The following is a 22,566-nucleotide window of genomic DNA, read 5'->3' as shown; positions in this document are numbered from 1 at the left end:
TTTCTGAGGCGCAAAGTCGGGATGAGGCGTCCGCGGGAGCTGGGGTGTGAATTTTAGCGGTCTTTTTTTATTTTATTTATTTATTTATTTATTTATTTTTTACCGCGAGAGCTTGGTGCGGATAAGTGATTTCTGTTCTCTGAGTGGCAGGTAGGCTCATATTGCTCCGGAGAAACGCTACTCCATTTTCTCCAGTCTCTTAGCGATGTCAGCTGTGACAGTGTTGTGAAATAGAGGGCTCGATTCGGTCAACATTCATCAACAATATTTACTTTAAATTAATGCAAATGTTATTCTTTTTTACACAAACATGCACACGTTTGGCTAATTCTGGTGTTCACTGAACTTGTCAGGTAAAAAAACAAAAATGAAATTATTTGGTAGTGAAATTCAGTGCCAAATCTTATTGAATCTAGGCTCAATTTGAACACAGTATGAATGAGCTGGCACAAAATCGACTTTTGGCCACGATATTTGAGTGGGGCTTTGTTTAGGACTCATCTTGAGCAGTTAACCAATGGTAATTAGGATCTCATTAGCAGGATCTCATAAGAATGTTCAGGCGTTTTTTTGGCATCTACTTTTACGGTGGCTTGCAATTGTTGGCCTCTTTTGTGTGCTTCTTAATTTGTTTTTCCTCACCCTTCTTTATGTGAAACACTGTTGATTTTCCCACATTGTGTTCTTTAGCAGTAGTGCCAAGGCATGCTTCTTTGTCTCATTTTGATAGCATTTCTTTTTTTTAATCACTGGAAAGTGTGATTCATTTCATTTTAATTTCGGCCTTTTGGCATCGGTGATATAAAGAGGTAAGTCACTGATAAGGTGTAATTACAGTTTCATTGCGGTTTGGTACAAATTCTCAGTTCATATTTCCGATTTGCTAACGCAATTTGTGAACGGTGTGTTTTTTTGTTGAATTATATTGCATATATATGCTATAAATTGCAGAGATTTGGTAGGAAGAGAGGGAGAAGTGTGTCCGAATTTGACGCAGAGATGCAGGGCTTAGATGGGCAGGTGTTTTATGGTAATGACCTGTCAGGCATCTGTACAGACGGCTCAGTGGGGGTCTGAGGGGCCCTGTCGACACAGCGTGGGCACTCCCTGGGGCCTGCCTGTCACAGTGCATTTCGAAGATGTGGAAGAGTGACATCTCCACTGACTCTGCTTTGTGTGTTTATGTGGAAGCAAGGCAGGTGGGCGTGGCCTCTGTGGAGGTCATGCTGGCTTTTTCCCTCGTCCTGATTGGGCGCAGTTCATTACAGCACGGACCAATGACTGCTTGTATAGAGCACAGCACCTGCTGTCAGCCATCGAATGGTGTGAAATCATTCTTCTCTTCCGTTTTCTCCACGCAGAAGTCTTTCTTAAAATGTGTAACTTTGCAGACCCCTGCATTTAGAACAAGTCTTTTATTTTGCCAGGTAAGTTTTCTAAAGATTTCTGGTTGGCAAAAGAGAGGCAGGTCTTGTATTTTGGTGGAATTTAAGCTGTGGTGTAAAATTGTGCTTTTGAGATAAATCTAATTGCATATGGTAAACTCACCTTGATCCCACTTGCTGACAGTCTGTAGTAGAGCCTGGACTTGTAAAGCCTTGTAAAAGACGAACACAAGCTGGCTGAGCTATTGAGACTTTTCAGTGCAGTTGGAACAATTTTGACAAGCCCTCCCCTTCCCTGTCTGCATCACAGATGTGACCTTGTCCCTCACTTGAGATATGGTTTTAAATGCTGGGCTGATCAGCATAATAATAGGCTCTGTGTTTTAGAGAACACAGATAAAAGCAGTCTTTATTTCAGTTAAATCAGCTCAGAAAACAATAGACTTTGGTTTAATTGAAATGTCGGCGCTTGCATGCGACAGTTCCTCCACAGGCTCCAGATTGACCAATAAAAATGCAGTGTTAGACTAATGGCTGCTGGGTGCTGGGTAGGTGATTCTGTACATCTCATGAATGCCTGATTGGGTATGCTTAATTAAGAAAACCCATTGAGGTGAAAAAGTGCAATGTCTGTGTTTCCAGTGCAACAGATTTTGCTAGCTTCCTCAATAGTCCAGAATGCAATAGAATGGCTTCATGTGGTGTGGCCCTCTGTCTCCAACTTAGCTTTTAGCTAACGCTGTCACTAAGGGGGTGGCTAAAGTTGTTCTGGGTAATGTAGGAAAATAACGAACTGGAGCTGACTCAGAAGAAGCCTGACAGGGTAGCAACTGAAAAATTGGAATTGGCCATAAAGTAAAATAGCCTATATTACAAGTATCATATAATATAAACCCTGGAATGAACTTCACATTGTGCTACACATTTTCTAACAATATAAATGTTTTAGCCTGGATTTTTCCTTTAATAAGGAGTGAAATATGAAGAAGCTACAGTATGTAGTTACTGTAAATGGGAGTTCGGGGCTTTTGAGGAACTCTTGATTGTGTTGATTTTCTGTAGCAAAAGTTGTCCTTTTGGTACTGTGGGTCTTGAGTTAATAACTAGAACAGTGTTGTTGGGAGGAAGCCATGTTTTTCTTGTAAATTTTCATTAATCTTCATTACTTTCCCCTCCCCTGTGTTGGATTGTTGTGTATTTTGGGAAGAAAGTAGGTAGTTGGTTATCTTAATGAGCGAATTTACGGGCGTTGACCCCGTCTGTGTCTTCCACACTATGGACTTGTTTATGTGTTGTTTACTGTTTGTTGTGGAGCTCAGACATATGTGACTGCTCACTACACTCAAGCTGATAATTGGGCTGTTTTGGATCTTGACTTTATTCTCCACACACAAGTAACAGTGGGCTTTTTGTCAGCCTTCAGCAGTGTAGCAGAGAATCTATGTCAATAAGAACATCTCTGTAGGCTTACTTACACTGGCTGACTTTCAAGTTTCCACAAATTAAAAAACTTATTTCACTTTTTTGTCCACCTGGGGTCTATGGAGTGTGATGAGTTTGCCAGTTGTTTTCCAGTAGAAAAATGTTTGGCTAATTAGACTTTTTTTTTTCTTCTGCTCCGCTTTTATGTAACTAATTAATTATTTGTTATTCGGCAGTCATTGGAATTATTGAAGATTTCCTGATGAAATAAGCGATTTTCTGTCCGTTCGGAGATAATGGTGCGCTACGCTTTCGATTGAGGCCGGTTTCGGTCCTCACTTGCCGTGTAGAAAACCGTTCTGTGTGTGTGTGTGTGTGTGTGTAAAGTTCAGGGCCTGAGGGAAGCAGAGTGCTGAGGATCAGCTGATGCAGTGATGTCATCACCGCCGTCCGCCAGGCAGGGAACACATACCGGCATTATCGCTCCGCACGATGCACAGAGGGGTTACAGCGCATGCACACCGAGTATGACACGAGAACAGCATGGGGAAAGGCTTTGAAGAGCACGTGCCCCCCTCCCCCCCCCCCACTCCCCGGTGGGAGCCGCAGGCTACAGTCCCATGCTGACTCATCCACACCCCCCCCACCCGCACCCCTACACCCCCCATACCCTTACACGTCAGTCTTACCACAGCCTCTGGGTTTTCTCCCAAAACCCTGTGGACGTTCTTGTCTGAAAAGCACCCCAGGGGTCAGCGTGCGAAATTAATGTGAAAGCACAATTGTGTGACCTTCCTCACCCGCCATGAGAAAATGCCAAATTAAACGAAGGTCTCCCTGTCAAGTCTAAAATAAGATGAAAATTTTAATTTCCTCGTGTGGCTCCCCCTGCAGCTGCCTGCCTAACATATTGCAGCTGCACCCCTCCAGATATGAATGCATAATCGGTTTACCCACTGAGGTAATGTCATTATTTAGATTTTATTTTTTTCCTTCCGTGTTTATCTCCCTGTTCCACAGGGGTCATCGGAAAGGTCCGCATTAGTTTGGAGTTTAGCGGCGAGGGAGTTTCTGTAGTGCGCTGACACGCCGTTAATTGGATTGTGGGTCCCAGACACATCACACGGACTGATAACTGAAATCTGGCCTGTGATTTGGCGTTTCCCTTTTACATTTGACATTTGATTGGCCGTCTGAGGTCAGCTGCCGCTTGGCTCGTTTGCTTCGTCATTGTGCACTGCTGCAGCTCCTCAGTGAAGCTACTGTGATGTCATACATATTGGAACACACAGGAGCGGAGTTGCAAAGAAGGACGATTGGTGGAGTTCCGTGCTCAGTATTCTTCTCCCATGGTGCACCGTTCTTTAATAATGTATTGAAAATGCACTTTCTCCATGTAATATTTACTATCACACAGCCAAGCGTTATCAATGTTTTCTCTTGAAATTTCACCGATTTCCATTCAATACAAAGTTTTTTTTTTTTTTTTTTTTGTATTTCTTCAAGCGATTAGCTTGAATGTAGTCTGAATCACAGCCTGTTATGGATCTATGTTCCTATGATTCTGGCTGGAACCTGTTGCCGTTTCCTGCGTATCTAAGGAGTACAAAGTGTTCTTGTCGTAAGACTGAAGATGTGTTCGTGGCTGATGGAGAAATGTGAGGTCCTAGCATGCAGTCGATGTGTGTGAAACCAGCGGTCACGTCCCAGTGTGCGTGTCCGTATTTTTTACAGTCTCTGGTGTCCACCTTCGTTTCCCCACCGCGGTGACCAGCGAAACCGGGGCTCAGACGCCGGATCTCGAAAAGATGTAACATGACTCATAGCTCGGGTTCAGCCTCTCATTCCCTGTATTAATTAATTCCAAACACCCCAGGCCCCGAGCCCCCCCCCCCTTGAGGGACATAGCTGTGCAGAAAGTGAGCCGTGTAGGGGAAAGGGGGCTGTAATGAGTTGGCAGAGCTGTGGGTGGAGGATGCCTGTCTGTGTCTGAATTAGTTCCCCTTGCACCGCGGAAGCACTGCTCCCGGGCGCTGTACAAATTGCCATGGCCGAGACTGGGGGGGAACAGCCGTCTCTACATCGGGCATGAGTCATCGTCGCGACGATGAAGGCAGCTCCCACAGTCTAAGGAGCAGAATCTCAGGAGAAGATGGTGCTGAGCAACAATGTGAACGTGGACCTTCCTCCTCACACCGTAATGCAGGGCCGTGATGCAATTTATTAAAGCTCATCAGGTCTATTTTAAGTTCGGGGTGGGGGGTGGGGAGTGGGGGGGCAGACCAATGACATGACAGAGTGTCTCTGCTGGAGCTGTTCGTCTGGAAGCTTTTTCCTGGACCCCAGGCCTTCTGTCACCTGGCAACCCTTCTTGACATTTGATTGAAACTTTCGCCAGGGAAGCGTTCACACCACTTATCCAGTGCTGTGGCAGTGACAGGCGTTTCATCGTCTGGTGAGAGGCCAGGGAGAAATGCTGGAAGGGATATTTACAGCAGCTTCAGTGCATTTCATATCCAGAGTACATTTATTTTCGTTATTTTTATGAAGGCAATAAACTGTATTTGATCCATTTCCTGTTCAACTTCATTTTCTTTGTCATGTAGCTATATGTACATGCCATTACAAATCACATCTCATGCACATAATATTGTGAATGTATCGCATCACTCTGCTGAAATAACTGCAAATAGCTGTTCTAGCCTGATTGGACAGAAGACATATTGCCTAGCAACAGTGGTTCTGATTGGCTCAGAGTTCTGAACATTCTACTGACATGCACAAATAGCACGCACATTTGTTTTCATAAGTTTATAAAGTAAAAGTGTACTGCTTCTCAGCAAACCCATTCATAAAGCCAGTATCACCCCTTGATAATTTGTAAATATGCACCTACATACATCAATAAAAAATGACAGTTGGCATGGATTATAGCTATATATTCAAATAGAAATGTTAGCGCAGTTTTTGAGCAATTTCAGATTTGGCATTGGCACAGACTGCAGCTGATTGATTGAACTGAACAATTACAGCTAATGAATCAAGTGGTACTTTGAGTTGTTAATACACTGGAGGAGTGCTATGGAGGAGGCTACATTCTTATTTTAAAGAGCTTGGCCTGGCCTCTGCAGATCTTCTGAGGGCGCTGCTGTGGTTAATTATTCTGCATTCATTAAAAACCGGGCATCCTAACTGTGGGTCCCTTTTTAGGCCCAATTACCGCTCGGCTGCAGCGCTTCTCTGTGCACTTCGGTAATTTATCAGACCGTGATGCGAAAGCAAGCTGAAAGCCGGCACGTAATTGGCCTTCATTTCACCTCCTTCTCCGACTTTAACAGAAGGCCTAACGCGAGAGTAAGGATGGTGTGTGAAGGAGAAACAAGGAGAGGGAAATGGAGACATGATATTGGAGGTGAATCGCTGTGATATGGCTTTTTGGGAGGAAATTATGTTTGCACCGTGGGAGGTCACCTCTTCCAAAGTGTGACTTGAGGGCGTGAAATCAAATGAGGGTGTGATTCCTGCAGCCAGGGGCACATACAGTGGGCATGGCAACCACTACCCAGCTCAACATGCTGTCTTCTGTATGAATAACTCACAGGGTTTTAATCCCGGTCATGTTTACGTATGTTCTGCTGATGTCCTTCATCTTGTCCCCCCCCTCCATCTCTTTCTCTCTCTTTCTCTTTCTCTCTTGCTCTCTCTCCCCCTCTCCCCCTCTCTCTCTCTCTCTCTCTCTCTCTCTGTCGCCCTGTCTCTCCCCGCTCCCTCTCACCCTCTCTCTCTCATTCTCTCCCTCCCCTCCCTCCCCCCTCCCCATTGACTACCTACAGGGACTGTCCGTCCCTGTACATGCCCTGGCCGGACGAGCCAGCTACCAGATCTGTTGAGACTTCTGAGAGGTCAGGCACTAGGGCCGCTGGCTGCCGTGGACGTGGTTAAGTAGTCTGCAACGACATCGTCCAGACTGCTGCACAGGACTTCTGGAACCTCAAAGCTGCCAGCCCAGGTTGAGCCGCATGGTGGGCGCGGTTGGGGTGGTTAATGTAGTCTGTAACGACATCGTCAAGACCTGCACACGCACTTCTGCAACCTCAAAGCTGCCAACACCAGGTTTGAGCCAGCATGGGTGGGGGGCGGGCGGGGTGGGGGGTGGTTAATGTAGTCTGTAACGACATCGTCAAGACCCTGCACACGCACTTCTGCAACCTCAAGGCTGCCAACACCAGGTTTGAGCCAGCATGGGCGAGGTGGGGTGAGGGGTGGGTGGGTTGTTTTAACACAGCAGCTGTCTGGTTAGGAGATAACAGGTGGTCCTCCATCAACATCAGTTTTTAAAGCCACCCAGAGAAATGATTTCCATGGAAGGTGCTGAGTCAGTGTGGTTCTGCCTAGTTTTACAGTGTACGTGTATTTATTTTGTAAATGGGCTGTTATAATTCGTAAGCAAAGGTGACATAAATCTGGCCATCCATTTCAAACCCTGTAATGCTGAATCCAGAAGCTCTTAACACTTGTGTTCTTGTAATTGAGTATTATATGCAGAATAATTCAATTAGCCTGATCATTTTTGCGAGTTCATTTCCTGGTGAAAAAGGAATTGTGTGTGTGTGTGTATGTGCGCGTGTGTTTTTCAAATGAAAATATTTTAATTTCACATTACTGTTTTTGGCATTCTGCACACATTTCTATCGCTGAAGTGAAAATGCATACAGCACTTTGGCAGCTGAGCAGAATTATGGGTAGAGCTCCAAATGTAAATTTCTGTTCGGTCACCCGTGGCAACTTCAGGCTGTTTTTGACCGTGGTATTTCATTTGGAATCTCGCCACCCAAACAGCGGGCGTGATTCTGTGAGTGACCTTCCATTCACACTGGAAGTGTCCCCTACTGAATAATTTTCAATCAAAGAAAGGACAGAAGACAGAACCTAGGCCACAGGAATTTGATGATTTTGATATATAGCTTGGTGCAGGGCCTGTTTATCCTTAAAATTATTATTAAATTGCGATTGACACCAGTAATGATGTTTGGCTTACTAATAATGAGCCAGTCACAGATGACATGATAGATATTAGGTTTGTAAGTGGCTGAAGATGCTTTTCTGTGGAGCAGCACACAGTAGTCTTATTAGAGAGCAAGTTCATTTGTATGTGGAATTTATTTGGAAGAGCGTGCTGTGAATAAGAAGCAAATTACTTTCAGCAACTGAGATTTTTCTGTTAATTCTGGCCGCAGGGAAGTGCTGTTCTTTTATTGGTAACGTTTTAGGACTTTAAGTATTAACGGCTAAAAAAAAAAACTAAAAGTGCATCTGTTTTAAAGCTGCAGGGATTAGTACCCACTTGGGACATCGGTAGTGAATTTGGGTTTATGAATATCTGGATACGTTTGGTGCAGAGGTGGAGACTATGGCCGATTGCTTTCGCTTGTTTGTAGTTTCATCTTTCATTGTGTGTTCATATGGGATGCTGCCCCAGTCACCTCTGGATCGCCCTGTAGCAATCGCCTACTCTTAGCCGGTAGAACGAGGGCCTGAATGATCAGTGCCGCTTTTGCTGAATGCCATTCCCCTGCAAGACGCTTCAGGTTCGAAGACTGTCGGTGCGTGGACATCCATCATCTTGGAGAGGTTAATGATTCCATTCAGATTCATCTGCACCGTGAGAGAGACATCCTCCAAGGAGATGGCCTTTCTACCTGTTATTTGTCTCTTTAAAAAAAAAAAAAAAAATTTTAAATCTTTGCAGAGGCCTCTCAGTAATGTGTTGAGTGGTATAGACAGACCGCGCTGTGCAGCTTTTCTCTGAAATCCAGATGTCATCGTTTTGCAAAAGCTGGAGCAATTAGCTTTGCAAACACAAACAGAAAATCAATAGTTTGCTGAACAGTTGATCGATGAAGGAAAGGATCAGGGTACAGTTTAGTTCGGTGAAGTAATTTTAGTGAAGTGTGGGCATGACAGTCTGTCCACCTAACTCTACTGCTCGGCTCAGGCTGTCAGTGAAACGTTGCTCTCACGTGTCACGCGTACATTTCATACATTTACACATTCCAGTAAATTAGTTTAGCCACTCTCAGCGTGACTTTCGTCACTTGCTATTTTCACGAGAGGTATGTAAATGTTCTCTTCAAGAAGAACATTCCAGACAGAGCACAGGCAGGATCTATGACAAGCGAAACAGAATAGAAATGTTTGACTGCAGAAATTGTTTGCTTCTCACAGTGCTGACTCGGTACTTTTTTAGGAATTGCTCTCCTGCTAAAATAGAAAGTTTGCTTCCAGGCTCCAGAGTAGAGTTTTTAGCTTTTACCTGTCCTGTTCTGTGGATAAAATTTGTGAGTAATGCTTGCTCTCTCCTCTGGCCCTGCCCTCTCCCTGTCTGGCCACTCCCCTGGCCCCTCCCATACCCTGCTGTCTACCTATGGATCTCAACTGTCCCTCCCTTGACTCTTCCCTCACCCTAATTTCCACTCCCTGTCTGCCCCCCCCCTTTCCTCCCTCTACCCTCCCCCTCACTGCCTGGCCCCTCCCTCTCCTGGCCCCTCCTCCTCCCTGCCTCTCCCCTCCCCCTCTCTCACTGCATGGTCCATCCCCTGGCCCCTCCCCTCCCCCCTGTCTGGTCCCCCCACCCCTCTCTGTTTCCTCCCGCAGACAGGAGGACCCGCCCCGGCCCTTCCCCCTGCACCCGTGCCTGCGCAGCGCGGAGGCGGAGCTTCGTTTCCTGCGCAGCTGCGCCCGCCTGCTGGCGCTCTGCCTGCTGCCCCCCCGCGATGCCCGCTCCCACAGCCTGCGTGCGGTGCTGGTGGAGATCATCGCCACCCAAGGTGCGCTCGACCCCCCCCCACCCAAACCGCCTGGGGCCAATCGGTGCCCTTCCCTGGGCCCTCCTCTCTGTCGCCTACCAACCCCAACCGCTGCGGTACGCGCTGGTTTGGGTGTGTCCCGATATGGCCACGCCCAAACCAGCGACACGGGTGCAGAACGTGATGAAGAGCAGCAGAGCCCACTCACTACATTAGTACCTCCAAACTATCCCAGGGCTTATTTCTTAAGTGTGTCGCAGCGTGATGACTGTTTCGTCCCCTGCTGTGGTCTTCATCAGCAGCGTTTGTTGATCACGCCATGGTGCATTTTAAAGTGAGTTTTTGGTTATTTGGGAATCAAACCATATCAAATCAAAATGTATTTATATAGCGCATTTCAAAAAACAATTGTCACAGTACGGTCCACAGACAACCTCGGCCTAGACCCCCACAGGAGCAAGCCTGAACCACACGTAGTGTAGTGTCTGGGCTCTGAAGGCTTTGCTACCGGGCATTGCACACAGTCCATGGGGGTGCAGAGGTAATAATGTTCAGTGATGGAGGTGAGGGTGGAGTGAATGAGTGAGAGATGGATGGACCATCCGAACCACTGGAGTCTGCACCCCCACACGTGTGAGCGGAAACGTAGATGGATTAAGGGGCTGGGGGGGGGCGGGGGTGTGCACACAGGACTTGTTTATCTGCCAGACGGGAATTAGGTGAGAAGAAAAATCTCCTCATTAACGGCCCTTAACAAAATCTTTATTGCTGTTGTTACTTAGCAACCTCTCCCATCCAGGTAACCAGTTGCAGCAAATCCACCATCTGGCCCTTTCGTTTGGTAGATGAATAATCTCACTGTTGTGTTGTGGTTATGACTGCACATCAAGAGGTTTGAATATCTGTGTTTGAAAGCATTCTGTTTGGCATGTTTGAACCTTGAGACAGGTTTTTTCTCCTCGTTTGTAGATTCTGTGCGTGGCACTATCGTCGAGATGAGCCATTTGGCTTTAAAAACCCCGCCTCGGGCAGAGCTGGGACCCCCGGGGGGCCTGGGGCCTCTGCGCTTCGATCGAGATTTACGGCGGCTTTTATCGGGCTCTGTAACGTAATCCGCGGAAGGCGTCCGTTGAGCCCCGGGTTCGGAGCGGCTCTCCTCTCTCCGAGCATTATCTTCCGAACGGTATCGCTGAGAGCACTTAGGCCGCAGAGCCTAGCGGCTCTCCTTTGTTTACCGCGCGCATTAGCCGCCAAGCGTTAGCCCCCGAGTGCTAGCCTCCGAGCGTTAGCCCCCGAACGCTAGCCTCTGAGCGCTGGCCTCCGAGTGTTAGCCCTCGAGTGTTAGCCGCCAAGCGTTAGCCCCCGAGTGCTAGCCTTCGAGCGTTAGCCGGTGAGCGCTAGGCTCCGAGCGTTAGCCCTCGAGTGTTAGCCCCCGAGCGTTAGCCTCCGAGCGCGCTTAGGCTGCAGAGCCGCGCGCGGGAGTCGGGGAGTTTATTAAACTCCGCTACTCCCCCCCGGGCCCTCGCTGGACACTGGGCTTAATTAGCTCGCTCATTTCCAATTTGCGCACATTATCTGCCATGGCGATTGCGAATCCCCATCTCTTTTTTAATGAGTCATGGCGCCTGAGGAAACGGACGGTCAGCGCTCAGTCTCCCAAGTCGCCGGCAAAACCGAGTCACTCTGACTCTGTGAACCCTGTCGAGATTCAAAGCGGAGCGCTTTGGCCTTAGCGAACTGCACGTTGCTTAGAACTGCAAATGCGAACCCGCGTGCTACTTGGATAAGTGTTGCAATTCTTATCACGTATAATGACAGTTGGTGAGAGTTTGTGTGGGGATATCGCACAGTTATGGCCAGCTGTAGTGTCCACAATAAAAGGAAATAAAGACGGAAGAGATGCTCTTCAGGGAACAACACTCTTAAGATCAGGGTTTAATCTCACTGGTAGCTTATGGTTCCTCTCCATCTTATGGTTTGTGTGGGCTCTTTATTATCACTCAAATACGCAGTTAATTAAAAAAGATGCATATATATATCTATAATACATGTTGTATCACAAATATACATCATGTACTGCACATACATTTTAGTCGTTAAAATCATTTCTTTTCTCCAAAGGACCTGCTGTCCCACTTATATCAACCACCCTCCATTATTGCCTCATTGATTCTAAGGCCACATAATAGCATTATGTCATCTTATAAAAGTGAGAGAGCAATTTTATTGGCAGTGTGTGTTTGTGCATGTGTGTGTGCGTGTGTGTGTGTGTTTGCGTGTACACGTGAATGTGTATGTGTTAGTGTTAGTGTACATGTGAGGATGTTTGTGTGTGCGTGAGTGTGTAAGTGTGTGTGTGTGTACGTGTGTGTTTGCGCGTGTGCATGTGTGCTCTTGGGTGTGTGTGTGTGTGCGCGGGTCTGTAAACAGAAGCCTCTGTTCCCCGCAGTGCTGAAGCCCCTGGTGGAGGTGCTCAGCGACCCCGACTACATCAACCGCACGCTGCTGGCCCAGCTGGAGCACCGCGAGCAGGTGAGCGAGCACCACCGGAAGGCCTACACCTACGCGCCGTCCTACGAGGAGTTCATCAAGCTCATCAGCGGCAGCGCCGACGTGCACTTCCTCAAGCAGCTGAGGTGAGACCGCCCATCACGCCGCAGCTGCCTCTCAGCCATGCCCACACTCCGCTAGCCCCTCCCCCTCCACAGCTGCCTCTCAGCCCTGCCCACACTCCGCTAGCCCCTCCCCCTCCACTGCCGCCCAGCCACGCCCACACTCCACTAGCCCCTCCCCCTCCACTGCCGCCCAGCCACGCCCACACTCCACTAGCCTTAAATCAACTCTCCCCCGAGATGCTTGGTTACAGGTCCTGGGGCCATATTCGTAAAACCCTAGCGGTGACCTAGGATCAGTTTTCCCTGGTACACAGCCGAACCTTGTCCGTTATGAGCTAGAAGACAAAACTAGTCCCAGATCAGCAATATTTCATGAGTATGCGTCCCGGGCTCCCATTGGCTCTAGTGACGGGACAGGGCGAGCAGCGTGCTTCCTGGTTCCTCGTCTGTGTGTTTTCCGTGCCGAACCCCGGAGCGATATAAAAGAATTTTGTCGCCGGGGGCGGTCGTCAGTACCATCAGTCGAACCTGCCGTCACGTTCACGTAACGTGACAGAGGGTAGTCTCGGCATCCCAAGCGGTTTTCTGCCTCATCTAATGTCCTTCTCTTGCGTCTCGCCGAAGCACACAAGGACATGTTCTATGGCGGCTGTCAGGAACAGGCACTTTTTTTTTTATGATGGCGGTGCTGTTTTTGCTCTGAGAGAACGGGGGGGCGGGGGGGGCAGGAACCGGCTCTCGAGCGGAATAATGTAATGGAATATGAATGAGCCCGGGGCTCCATGAAAAAGGGTTTTGGAAATGTGCGTCAAGCCACCGTCATTCGTTACCCCGTGCAGTGCAGCACGTCTGCTGCTCCGTGGCGGGGGGGTGGGGGGGGGGTGGAGGGTGGGAGGAGGGGGTTGGGGGGTTCACGCCGGCAGACAGCCCTTTCCAGACGTGTCTTTGGAAACCCGCGTCTCCAGCACGTCTCTTGTGTAAGTGGCGGGCTGCGTGCAGTATTGGTTCAGAAAGCCCGCCCCACCCAAAGGAAGCCCAGCTGCCGCAAGGTGGCCGTGATGCTCTTATCGAGGGGCTCCTGCCTTCGCCCGCCGTTCTGCGTGACTGGAAACGTTAAAAAGAAGTCCGCTGTGCTCTGCTTTGCTCTGCAGCTGGGGCCGTGGCCCTGCGTTCTCCCTCTTTCTGAAGAATAGGTCAGCGCTGAATAATAACGGAGCTGCTCGGTGACTCTGGGACCTCTGGGACTCGCGCTGCCTGAAGTCTGGGCTTTGAGTCTGTGAATCAGCTGGATGACTCGTCTGTGTGTTCGATCGCCCCCCCCCCCACCCCCGGCCCCCTCCTCACAGGCACCTCTGATCCGTGCCTCAGCGGGTCAACGGGTGTCTGGCATCCTGCGCGTGTTGGCGGGCTTTGATTGATAGGCAGGTCGAGAGCTGGCTCGGCTGGACTTGCTGAGTCACTCCGCCCCCACCCTCACCCCCATCGGCTTGGGATACTGCCTGAAGGTCACATGACCTCGTTGCAGCCTGTGACTTAGAGCCAGGCTGAGAGAAGCATTCATTTGGTTGGCTGATATGGCTCATCAGTTAGCATACTGGGTGCTCGCTGAAGTGCCTCTGGCAGGATTTATGATTAGCTTCTCTTGTTTTTATACTGAGTCTTTTAAAGGGTGTTGTTGTGTTATGTTTGTGCGCGTGTGAGTGACTGCGTGTGTACAAATTTATGTGCAGGTACGCATTTGTATTTGTGATCGAGTCTGGACCGCGCCAGTGCAGACTTTGGCCAGTATCTCCACAGGGCAACGTGTACATTAGTTATACATACACTACCAGGGAAAAAACCGTTACAAGGTCATTGTGGCTCTGTTGATTTATACGGAGTTAAAAAGCTATAAATCAGAGACTGTTCTTGTGACCCTAAAGACTGACTCTGGCCATATCCTTCAGATCGCGTGTCTGCTGTGTTCCTGAAAGGAGTTATTTTATACAACGGGGAGAGTCTATTTTTAATCAGATAAATCTGGAACATGAATTGTGCAAATAATGGGGATATTGCGGATGTTCTGTTTATGTACAGTGTAATAGGATAACAAGGAAAGGATTTTAGAACACGCTGTAATTTCTGGGGGTAGTTCATAGAAACATGAATAATTTTCCATGCAGCGCATTTGCTGAATGATACATTCCGTGTTTCTGTTTCGCTGAGTAAATTCTCCAGCGGAAGCTTTTGTTGGGTTTGCACTGGAAATGGCAGCCAGGGAATGTGTTGCTAAAGAATAAAGTCAGTTGGCAATGCACTGCATTCCCGGGTTCTTTCCACACTAGATTGGCGGTGCGACCCACACACTGTGGAAATAAGGAGGAACTCTGAGGGGCTGTTGGGGTTTATTCAGACTTTTAAATAGCTGTGTGATACAGCAGGCAGCTTTTGCGATTGTGCTGTCCTTTTCCTCGCTGAAGCAAGTCTCCAGATTAAATCACTGTCTCCATGAAACTGCCGAGAGAGACCTTTGCTGAGTGTTTGGCATTTCACCGCACGGAGAAAACGGTCCTTCTGGTTCCCGTCACTTAGCGTTTTCGTTTGTTCCGAAAAAGAAAATAAAAAACAAAAGTATAAACGGACCGGTTAGGTTGAGTCCCTAGCCTTGCGCTAACAAGCTACAAGCTATTAAGGAGGCAGCGGATTGGCCCCCGTGTGACCAGCAGTGTTCCATTTTCTGCTGCATGTTGCCAAAATGTACGCAATTAGGCCGCTGAAATGCCTAACTGTGCAGTGTTTGAAGTGCTGAAGGAAATGAGGAACTGTGTGTGTGTGTGTGTGTGTGTGTGTGTGTGTGTGTGTGTGTGTGTGTGTGTGTGTGTGTGTGTGTGTGTTTTGTGTGTGTGTGTGTGTGTTTGTGTGTTGTGTGTGTGTGTGTGTGTGTGTGTGTGTGTGTGTGTGTGTGTGTGTGTGTGTGTGTGTGTGTGTGTGTGTGTGTGTGTGTGTGTGTGTGTGTGTATGTTATGAGCTGAATTCGGGCTGCTGCTCTGACTCATGTTACACCAGGAGGAATGCTGAAGGAACTTAAATAATTAGGACTAATGGCCCTGAAGCAGGAAGCAAATAAATAAACAAACAATAAAAAAATAATCAGGGCTGCATATCCATTAAGCCACAAACTGGAATGGTGAAGCATTGGTAATTTAATCATATAATTTATGGCCTCCGCTTTTGTCTGTGGAAGAATTGAGCTGGCCAAGATTGAGTCAAGATTTTTCCAATTGCAATTTTGTCACACATATTTTACCGATCTGGCAGCTCAGGCAAAGAAACAGAAAAAGAACTGCATGTATCAGTAAATCACAGACCGAAACAAACATGTCTGGCCCTTATTCAACTTGTATCACAATAGATATGTCTCCCATCATTTCCATGGCAACACCAAGCTTCTGAAGGATTACCAATGGCAACAGACAAAATGAGACACTTCATGTGTGCTAGAGCCAAAAAAAGAACTGTGCAATGCTCGTCAGGATATGAAATCGGCTGGACTGTGAACGTATGTAAGCTGCACAAATAATATTTTTAAAATTTTTTTTTACATTTTTTAAATGCACAACACACTGTAATCAAATCGAACGTCTTGAATAATACGCTCTTTAAATTAGGGTGACTTTAGTCCATTATGGTTGTCGTAATAGAATGGAATGTGTTCTCATGGCAACGGTTGCCCTCTTTTCCTGCAGTGTAATAAATAGCTCATCAGGCTCGCAGGCATGTGCAAGGCGCATCCTGAGCACAGCCTGCTTTGAACCTCGTGGAGGAAAAATAAAAAGGAATCCAGCTGCATTTGAATACCACTGACACCTCCCCCTTTTCCGTGAGTGACAAGATGAATAGTTTCTGATCAGAGGTGGAAAAGAAAATCCAGGTTCAGAAAGTCCTCCCCCCAGTATTTTGTTCCAGTCGCCTGGATTTTGCTAATTAGGCATAATTCTTCAGCTGGGAGGTAGATCTAATTAGTGAATTCAGCCAGCTGGGTTCACGGGTGGAAGAAACACATGGCAGGTTTTTTTTACCTTCCGACCCCTGGACTTTACACCTCTGTTCCTGATCGATGGTTGGTGATAACTCTTTATTCCAGGGCAGCAAAGTTGGCCACTGCACTAAATCCTCCACAGTAGTCCCTACCCATCCACCCCTACAGTCTCTTACACATGTCACTTACACTGAGCAGTTCCATTGACAAGGGCAGAGCAGTACCCAAGCTGTAATGTATTGGACATGATTCCGCTACTAGTGTATTATTCGTTAGCCTGAGCTCCCCCTGCTGGTCTTTTTAAGTATAGCTTTCCCTTGTGTTGCGCGTGCACGTGCTGCTTGTTATGTTCGGTTGGTGATCCAGTAAATGAGTCCGCACCCAAATACCGTTAGTCTCCGTCTCAGCGAGTTAATATTGGTTAAATACAACCATCAAGATTTTACACACGCGACAGTCCAGTTACAAAATTCACGTGGCCTCAAAAACCGGGCGCATGCAAAGCTGCTCCAGAGAATATGCTTTCGTTGCGATGGTCTGCTTAGGCGCAGCACGCCGATGAGTTGCGCCTTTGCGCAGAACCGCGAGCGGCAGTGTGACGGTTAAACGATTCGGTCCTTATGTGTTCCATCGGTAACTGACTGGTCCTTGTTCCTGAACTTTTAAGTGACATTTAGATTTGTGTTCCGTATTGAATATTTAGCCCGTCTCAGGATTAGATTTCTTGGGTTATCTTATTTGACGTCTGAGCATTCAGTTAGCTAAATCCATTACCCTTTTCTCTTTATTATTTGTGCATGGCGAACTGAGAGACTGCTCAAGTACATAGCGCTCAGAGAGCATTAAAAATGCATAGCACTGAGACCAGAGATTAGACATTGTTTTGAGGTTTTCATTTACTTTTCCTCCTTAGGAAACAATTCGATCTTGCGTGACCGAAGTGCCTCTACTCTGGCTTTAGAAATTGTGTAGCTGTAGAAGGACTTTGGAAGGAGTCCGTAGAAGTATGCCAAACCTGCAGTCCCTTTTCCTCTCCTTTGCTTGTGAAGCTTAGAGGACAGTGTATCACCAGGAGTGTATGTGCAGTGCTGTGGATGAGATTAGCAGCTCTTTAGGCCAATGTCAATGGCTATTAGCGATGGTTGTTGCGGTTAGTTACATGCATTGATAATTGCATATTATGCTGGTCTGGGAATGTTGTTAGCTGGGTCTGGTCACTTTGCAATGCACATCAATGCATTTATTTGTCCTCTGTTGTAAATTTCTGTGGATTAGGGCAGCAGCTGAATTGTTGTAATGTTATGTTTTTTTCCCACAGGTACCAGATAGTGGTGGAGATCATCCAGGCGACCACCATCAGCAGTCTCCCTCAGCTGAAGAAGCAGAAAGGTCAGCCCAGCCCAGCTCGGCCTCTACACGTCCCACCCACTTTAGCTTCACTCCTTTAGCCTACATAACAGTCCACAGACAGCAGTCACCTGGAGCCAAATTTACCTGGTTCTTCAAGAGCTTCTGGAGACACAATGCGGGAAGAGCAGAGTGAAAACTGAGCCGTTCGCCGTCCCGTCATGAAGGGGTGGTCTTTCTTTTTTTTTTTTCGATCGGTGGGTGTCTGGCTCCCTCTGCCTTTCCTGGACCTCATCAGTCATGCGGTGATTTCGCCGTGCCTGTGAGGCGAGGCCTCTGGCTCACTGCTACACGCGCAACCAGGCCTCTGAGTCCCACTGGAGACCAGAGCTCACGCAGACGGGCAGGAGCCGCAATGAGCGCTCAGCGTTTTTTAATATTCATACCGCGAGCCGCTCCGTGGTCTGGCTAGCGTGACCGACAGGGGCCTGAACTGCTGTAGCTGTGGCTGTCGTTCTGCGGCGCACGGTTCAGGTGGGAAATCCTCCTGCAGAAACCGTGCCTGAGCTCTGGAATGAGAGTGCTTCTCGTCTCATCTTGGCTGGTTTCTTCCTGCCGAGTCAGTGACCTAATGCGTAAAAATATATATAGTCGGGCCAGCTGATTGTAGATTTAGTGTAAAACTATGAAAAAATGTAAGGTCCATTTAACACCTAGCCACTGATGGAACACTAAACGCCTGGACGCTACTCATTATTTAAGTGTAACACCTCTGCCCCAGGGTCTAAAATCTACCCGCTTTAATTAAAAACGAAATATAACAGATGTAGTCCGTGTTGTAGACTGTGGGTTATTTTAGACAGCAGCCGTGTTCCTTTGTGTAGGAGGCTTTCCCAGTATGGCTCTTTGTGACATCATAGCTCAGACAACACAGGCTGCAACCCTGAGTCATCGGCGCCTCCATCAGAGAGCCATCCAATCAGCCGTTTACTGCACGGCAGAGTCTAATAACCCCTTACCTGAGTCAGACAGCGAGGAACATCCTTCCCATTGCGTTGCAGCGATGGCTTTTAACCCTTTAAGGTGCAAGGTTGCAAACATGTGATTAGAATGTTCTTGACTGAACATTCTAATGCCGATGTAACAACTGCTACTGGTAACTGAAAGCAGTGGAGTTCTAGATCAATGACTTAATATTTAGAAAGAAAAACAAACATTCAAAAATTGCGCTGCTGGTGCTTTATGTGAAACATTTCCAAGATATAAACTCTGGTCTAAATCCTTCCTCAGACAACAGACTAAACGTTGCGTCCCCTCCCGTCAGTGTGTCTGGGGCCTTGAAACATTTTCCAATAAAAGCTTTACTGTTTCTGTGCCTCAGAGTTATCATGGCTACCCGGCTTTCACACAGCTCGCCTACTGCAGTGTGAGAGGTGGTATGGTGCTCTCTCTCCTCCCCAAACTTTTATTCTTTCCTTTATTTCTTTCAATCACTCTGTGAAGAGGAATGATGGATGGCAGGCTGAAGTGTTGCTGGCGGGGGGGGTGGCGGGGGGGGGCGAGTTTCACTCCCATTCCCCTGAACCAGAGCGAGCGCTTCATTCATCTGTTTCCCCCCCCCCCGCGCGCGCCCCGTGTCTCATAACAAGGGATCAAAAACAATCCCATAAATCCCCAGGACGGGCCGTCGGAGCGGCGTTTTTCTATCACGGAGAAAAAGCCGATGTCGCGGCCGGTCGGCTCGCCCGCCAACGTTCCTGCCTCCTTCCGATCTTTTTATCTTGCAGACGAAACGCACGACGGTGCCTCGGCTGAACCGTAAAAAAGAACCAAAAGCTCGGAGAGACGCAGGGGTCGGTGTCAGTTCCCTTTAAAATGGACGCTATCAAGATGAGAAAATTACTAAAATAAATGAAAAAATAAATAGTAAATTGCTATTCATGCCACATAGTTTTAGGCTTGATTGAGGCTTTTCATTTCAGTTTTCTATAAAAAAACCACTTTGGTCTCGATCAGGGTTTTATATTCTGAGCTGCCTTAATTGAATGTTAATTGGCCTTAATGTCGCATCATCCTGTTCACCCCTGTACAGACTGAACTGTGGGGTGAAATGGCTTACTCATTACTGGAGAATTTTAAGATGAAAAATGAGATGCTACAGATAAATGTGAGTTTCATCAACATCAAAGCAGTAGGACTGCCAGACTGAAAAAAGCTACCCTTTTTTTTTAAAGCCCAGATCCTTGAAAGAAAATTTTAATGAATCAGGCACCACAGCCTCAAAGGCTGCGCAATATGCCGTTTTATTTTTTCGATGGACCCGTGGTTGTGCAGAACGTCTCTAAGCTTCATTTGGGAAGGGTGGTTGTGCAGAAAGACTTTAAGCTTAGTTTGGACCCGGGGTTGTGCTGAATGACTCTAAGCTCAGTTTGGACACAGGGTTTGTTCTGAATGACTCTAAGCTTAGTTTGGGCAGGGGGTTGTGCTGAATGACTCTAAGCTCAGTTTGGACAGGGGGTTGTTCTGAATGACTCTAAGCTCAGTTTGGACAGGGGGTTGTTCTGAATGACTCTAAGCTCAGTTTGGACCCATGGTTGTGCTGAATGACTCTAAGCTTAATTTGGACAGGGGGTTGTTCTGAATGACCCTAAGTTTAATTTGCACCAGTGGTGGTTAATCCCCCACTCCCTGTGTTGTCCACAGAGGGCAAAGGGAAGGAGACGGCGGCCATGAAGGCAGACCTGCTGCGCGCGCGCAACATGAAGCGCTACATCAACCAGCTGACCGTGGCCAAGAAGCAGTGCGAGAAGAGGATCCGGCAGCTGGGGGGCCCCAAATACGAGCAGCAGGAGGAGGGGGCCACAGAGGTGGAGGGGGAGGACCCTCAGAGCCAGAGGGTGAGGGTCTCTGTGTTCAACGTGTTCTGGCTTCAGATTTGGCGTCTCTGTATTACACATGCTGGGGATTCAGAGGTGGAGAGAGAGGGTATATGGACACGATGAATCTTCAGAGACCTCTGTGTGATTTTTTTTCTTTTTTTTTTTTTGTTCTTTTCATTGCTCATTTCCTATTCATTTTGTGTAGTTAAAGAAGGCACAAGGAACTTCAGAGGCCCAAATGTAGGAAGAAGTCTCCCAATTTGTTCCTTAATCTGTCCAGATAGGCGATTACGCACACGTCCGTTGAAAGTCCACTTTACCAGGCTCCATTTGCCCTAATGAGCCAGCAGATTTGGGAAACCCTTCGCTGTATCGAAGCCGCTGCACCCTCCCCTTCCGACCGCCCCTCCCGTTTCGCAGGAGAGGAACCCGCACTGCACTGCAGTCCTGTCTGTGAGAGCTCACGGACCTCTCCCTCCCGGGCCTGTCTGCTTTATTACATTTACAAGCCATTACTCTAATTGGCCGAGTGTTTCGGCCTCCTTTACCGTAAGCAGACATCGCCATACTTTCCATATTAAGTTGGCCCATTGACCCATTTTTTATTAGATCTGGGGCGGCGTGCGGCGAGGACTTGAGGTTCTGAGGTTTTGCTTTCTATCGATGGATGGATTCCCCGCGGAGCTGGTGACATTTTCAGGGCCCGCTCGTCCTGTTCTGTACATCTCCCGACCCCCCCCCCCCCAACCCCCCCTGTTCGACCCCCCGCCCACCATGTCCTCTGATTTCTTAGTACTGTCGTCTCCTCAGATCCACGCAGCCAAATAGTCTCCTACACCGAATCAAACTAATGAACCGGGCCTAATGACGTGGCCCTTTTTACGAGCCAAGAGGAAAACTTCTCTGACTGGGACTAGACACTTCTGCCTTCGAGTGCCGCCGAATGTATCTGTGTACTTTAGATGCCTCCACGGTCATTTAAAGGATAATGTGAATGTAAGAAAAATCCATATTCATGTCCGTAGGGATATTTGAACTGTGCTGGCATGCCTATCAATTCCCCCATACTTTTTTTTAATGCACTAGATGGATTTTGTCAACCGCTTGCCAGAAGAGATTTGTTATCTTACTTGCACATCCGAGGGCGGCGTTTAGTTTGAGCACAGCGACACAGCTGGATTTGGGTCGTCTTTGGCGATTGCCCCTTTTCTAGCTCCTGTTTTCTGCCCCCTGCAGATCATTCAGTTTGAGGAGATCATGTCGAACTCCACCTTCCGAGGGCATTTCCGTATCTATATGGAGCGGGTGGACAAGAGGGCCCTGCTCAGCTTCTGGGAGCTGGTGGACATGTTGAAGAGCGCTAACAAGGTACGGTCCCTGTCAGGACCTCTCCCGACTGCCTTCGGGTGTCTAGCCGCGTGCCTGATCAATAAACATCAGACGAATTCTCACAGGACCTCGACCAGAACGCTCTGTTGTTGTTTTATAGCATTAGTGCTCTTGGAGAACATTAATAATTTTGAAAATCGAATGCAGGATGTTTTGAGCCAAAGGGTAGCTGGTCTTTTAATGCGAGGGCAGAGCACCACATGTGAACTTCTCAAGTTGAATCTCCTTCCATAGAACGAAGTGCCCCAGCTGGTGGGGGAGATCTACCAGAAGTTCTTTGTGGAGAGCCGGGAGATCCCGGTGGAGAAGGCCCTGTACAAGGAGATCCAGCAGACCCTGGTGGGGAACAAGGGCACGGACGTGTTCCTGAAGATCCAGGCGGAGGTGTACGAGACCATGAAGGAGCGCTACTACCCGTCCTTCCTGGTGAGCGACCTGTACGAGAGGCTCGTGAAACGGGAGGAGCTGCGGCAGTCCAGTGGGGAGGACAAGGACGAGATGGTGAGCCCGGCTGAGGTCTGACGGCACACCCACAATGCACTGTGCTCTCATTGGCGTACTGACTCCTGATAGTCATTGGGCTTTACCACAGCAGTGCTATGGGGTGATCTCTTGTTTAAAATCAGGTCTTTGGTATTATTGATGCATACTGTCTGTGGAGAGTCGTTGGGATTTACCAACAGCAGAGCTATGGGGTGATCTCTT

General features: G+C 47.9%; 1 protein-coding gene across 1 annotated transcript in view; it reads left to right on the top strand.

The window, feature by feature from the left end:
• Positions 1-4,959: 4,959 nt before the first annotated feature.
• Positions 4,960-22,566, top strand: part of snx25 (sorting nexin 25) — a 29,030-nt gene continuing 11,423 nt past the window's right edge. The window contains exons 1-9 of the mRNA XM_064342097.1: positions 4,960-5,004; positions 6,682-6,749; positions 6,968-7,036; positions 9,462-9,634; positions 12,063-12,249; positions 17,565-17,635; positions 20,297-20,490; positions 21,709-21,840; positions 22,096-22,362. Coding sequence (XP_064198167.1) covers positions 4,960-5,004; positions 6,682-6,749; positions 6,968-7,036; positions 9,462-9,634; positions 12,063-12,249; positions 17,565-17,635; positions 20,297-20,490; positions 21,709-21,840; positions 22,096-22,362 — 1,206 coding nt within the window. The remainder of the gene's footprint in view (positions 5,005-6,681; positions 6,750-6,967; positions 7,037-9,461; positions 9,635-12,062; positions 12,250-17,564; positions 17,636-20,296; positions 20,491-21,708; positions 21,841-22,095; positions 22,363-22,566) is intronic.

This window comes from Anguilla rostrata, chromosome 7, assembly GCF_018555375.3.
Source record: "Anguilla rostrata isolate EN2019 chromosome 7, ASM1855537v3, whole genome shotgun sequence".
Classification (NCBI taxonomy): Eukaryota; Metazoa; Chordata; class Actinopteri; order Anguilliformes; family Anguillidae; genus Anguilla; species Anguilla rostrata.
The sequence above is the reverse complement of the archived record's forward strand: the minus strand, read 5'-3'. Positions and strand labels throughout refer to the sequence as shown.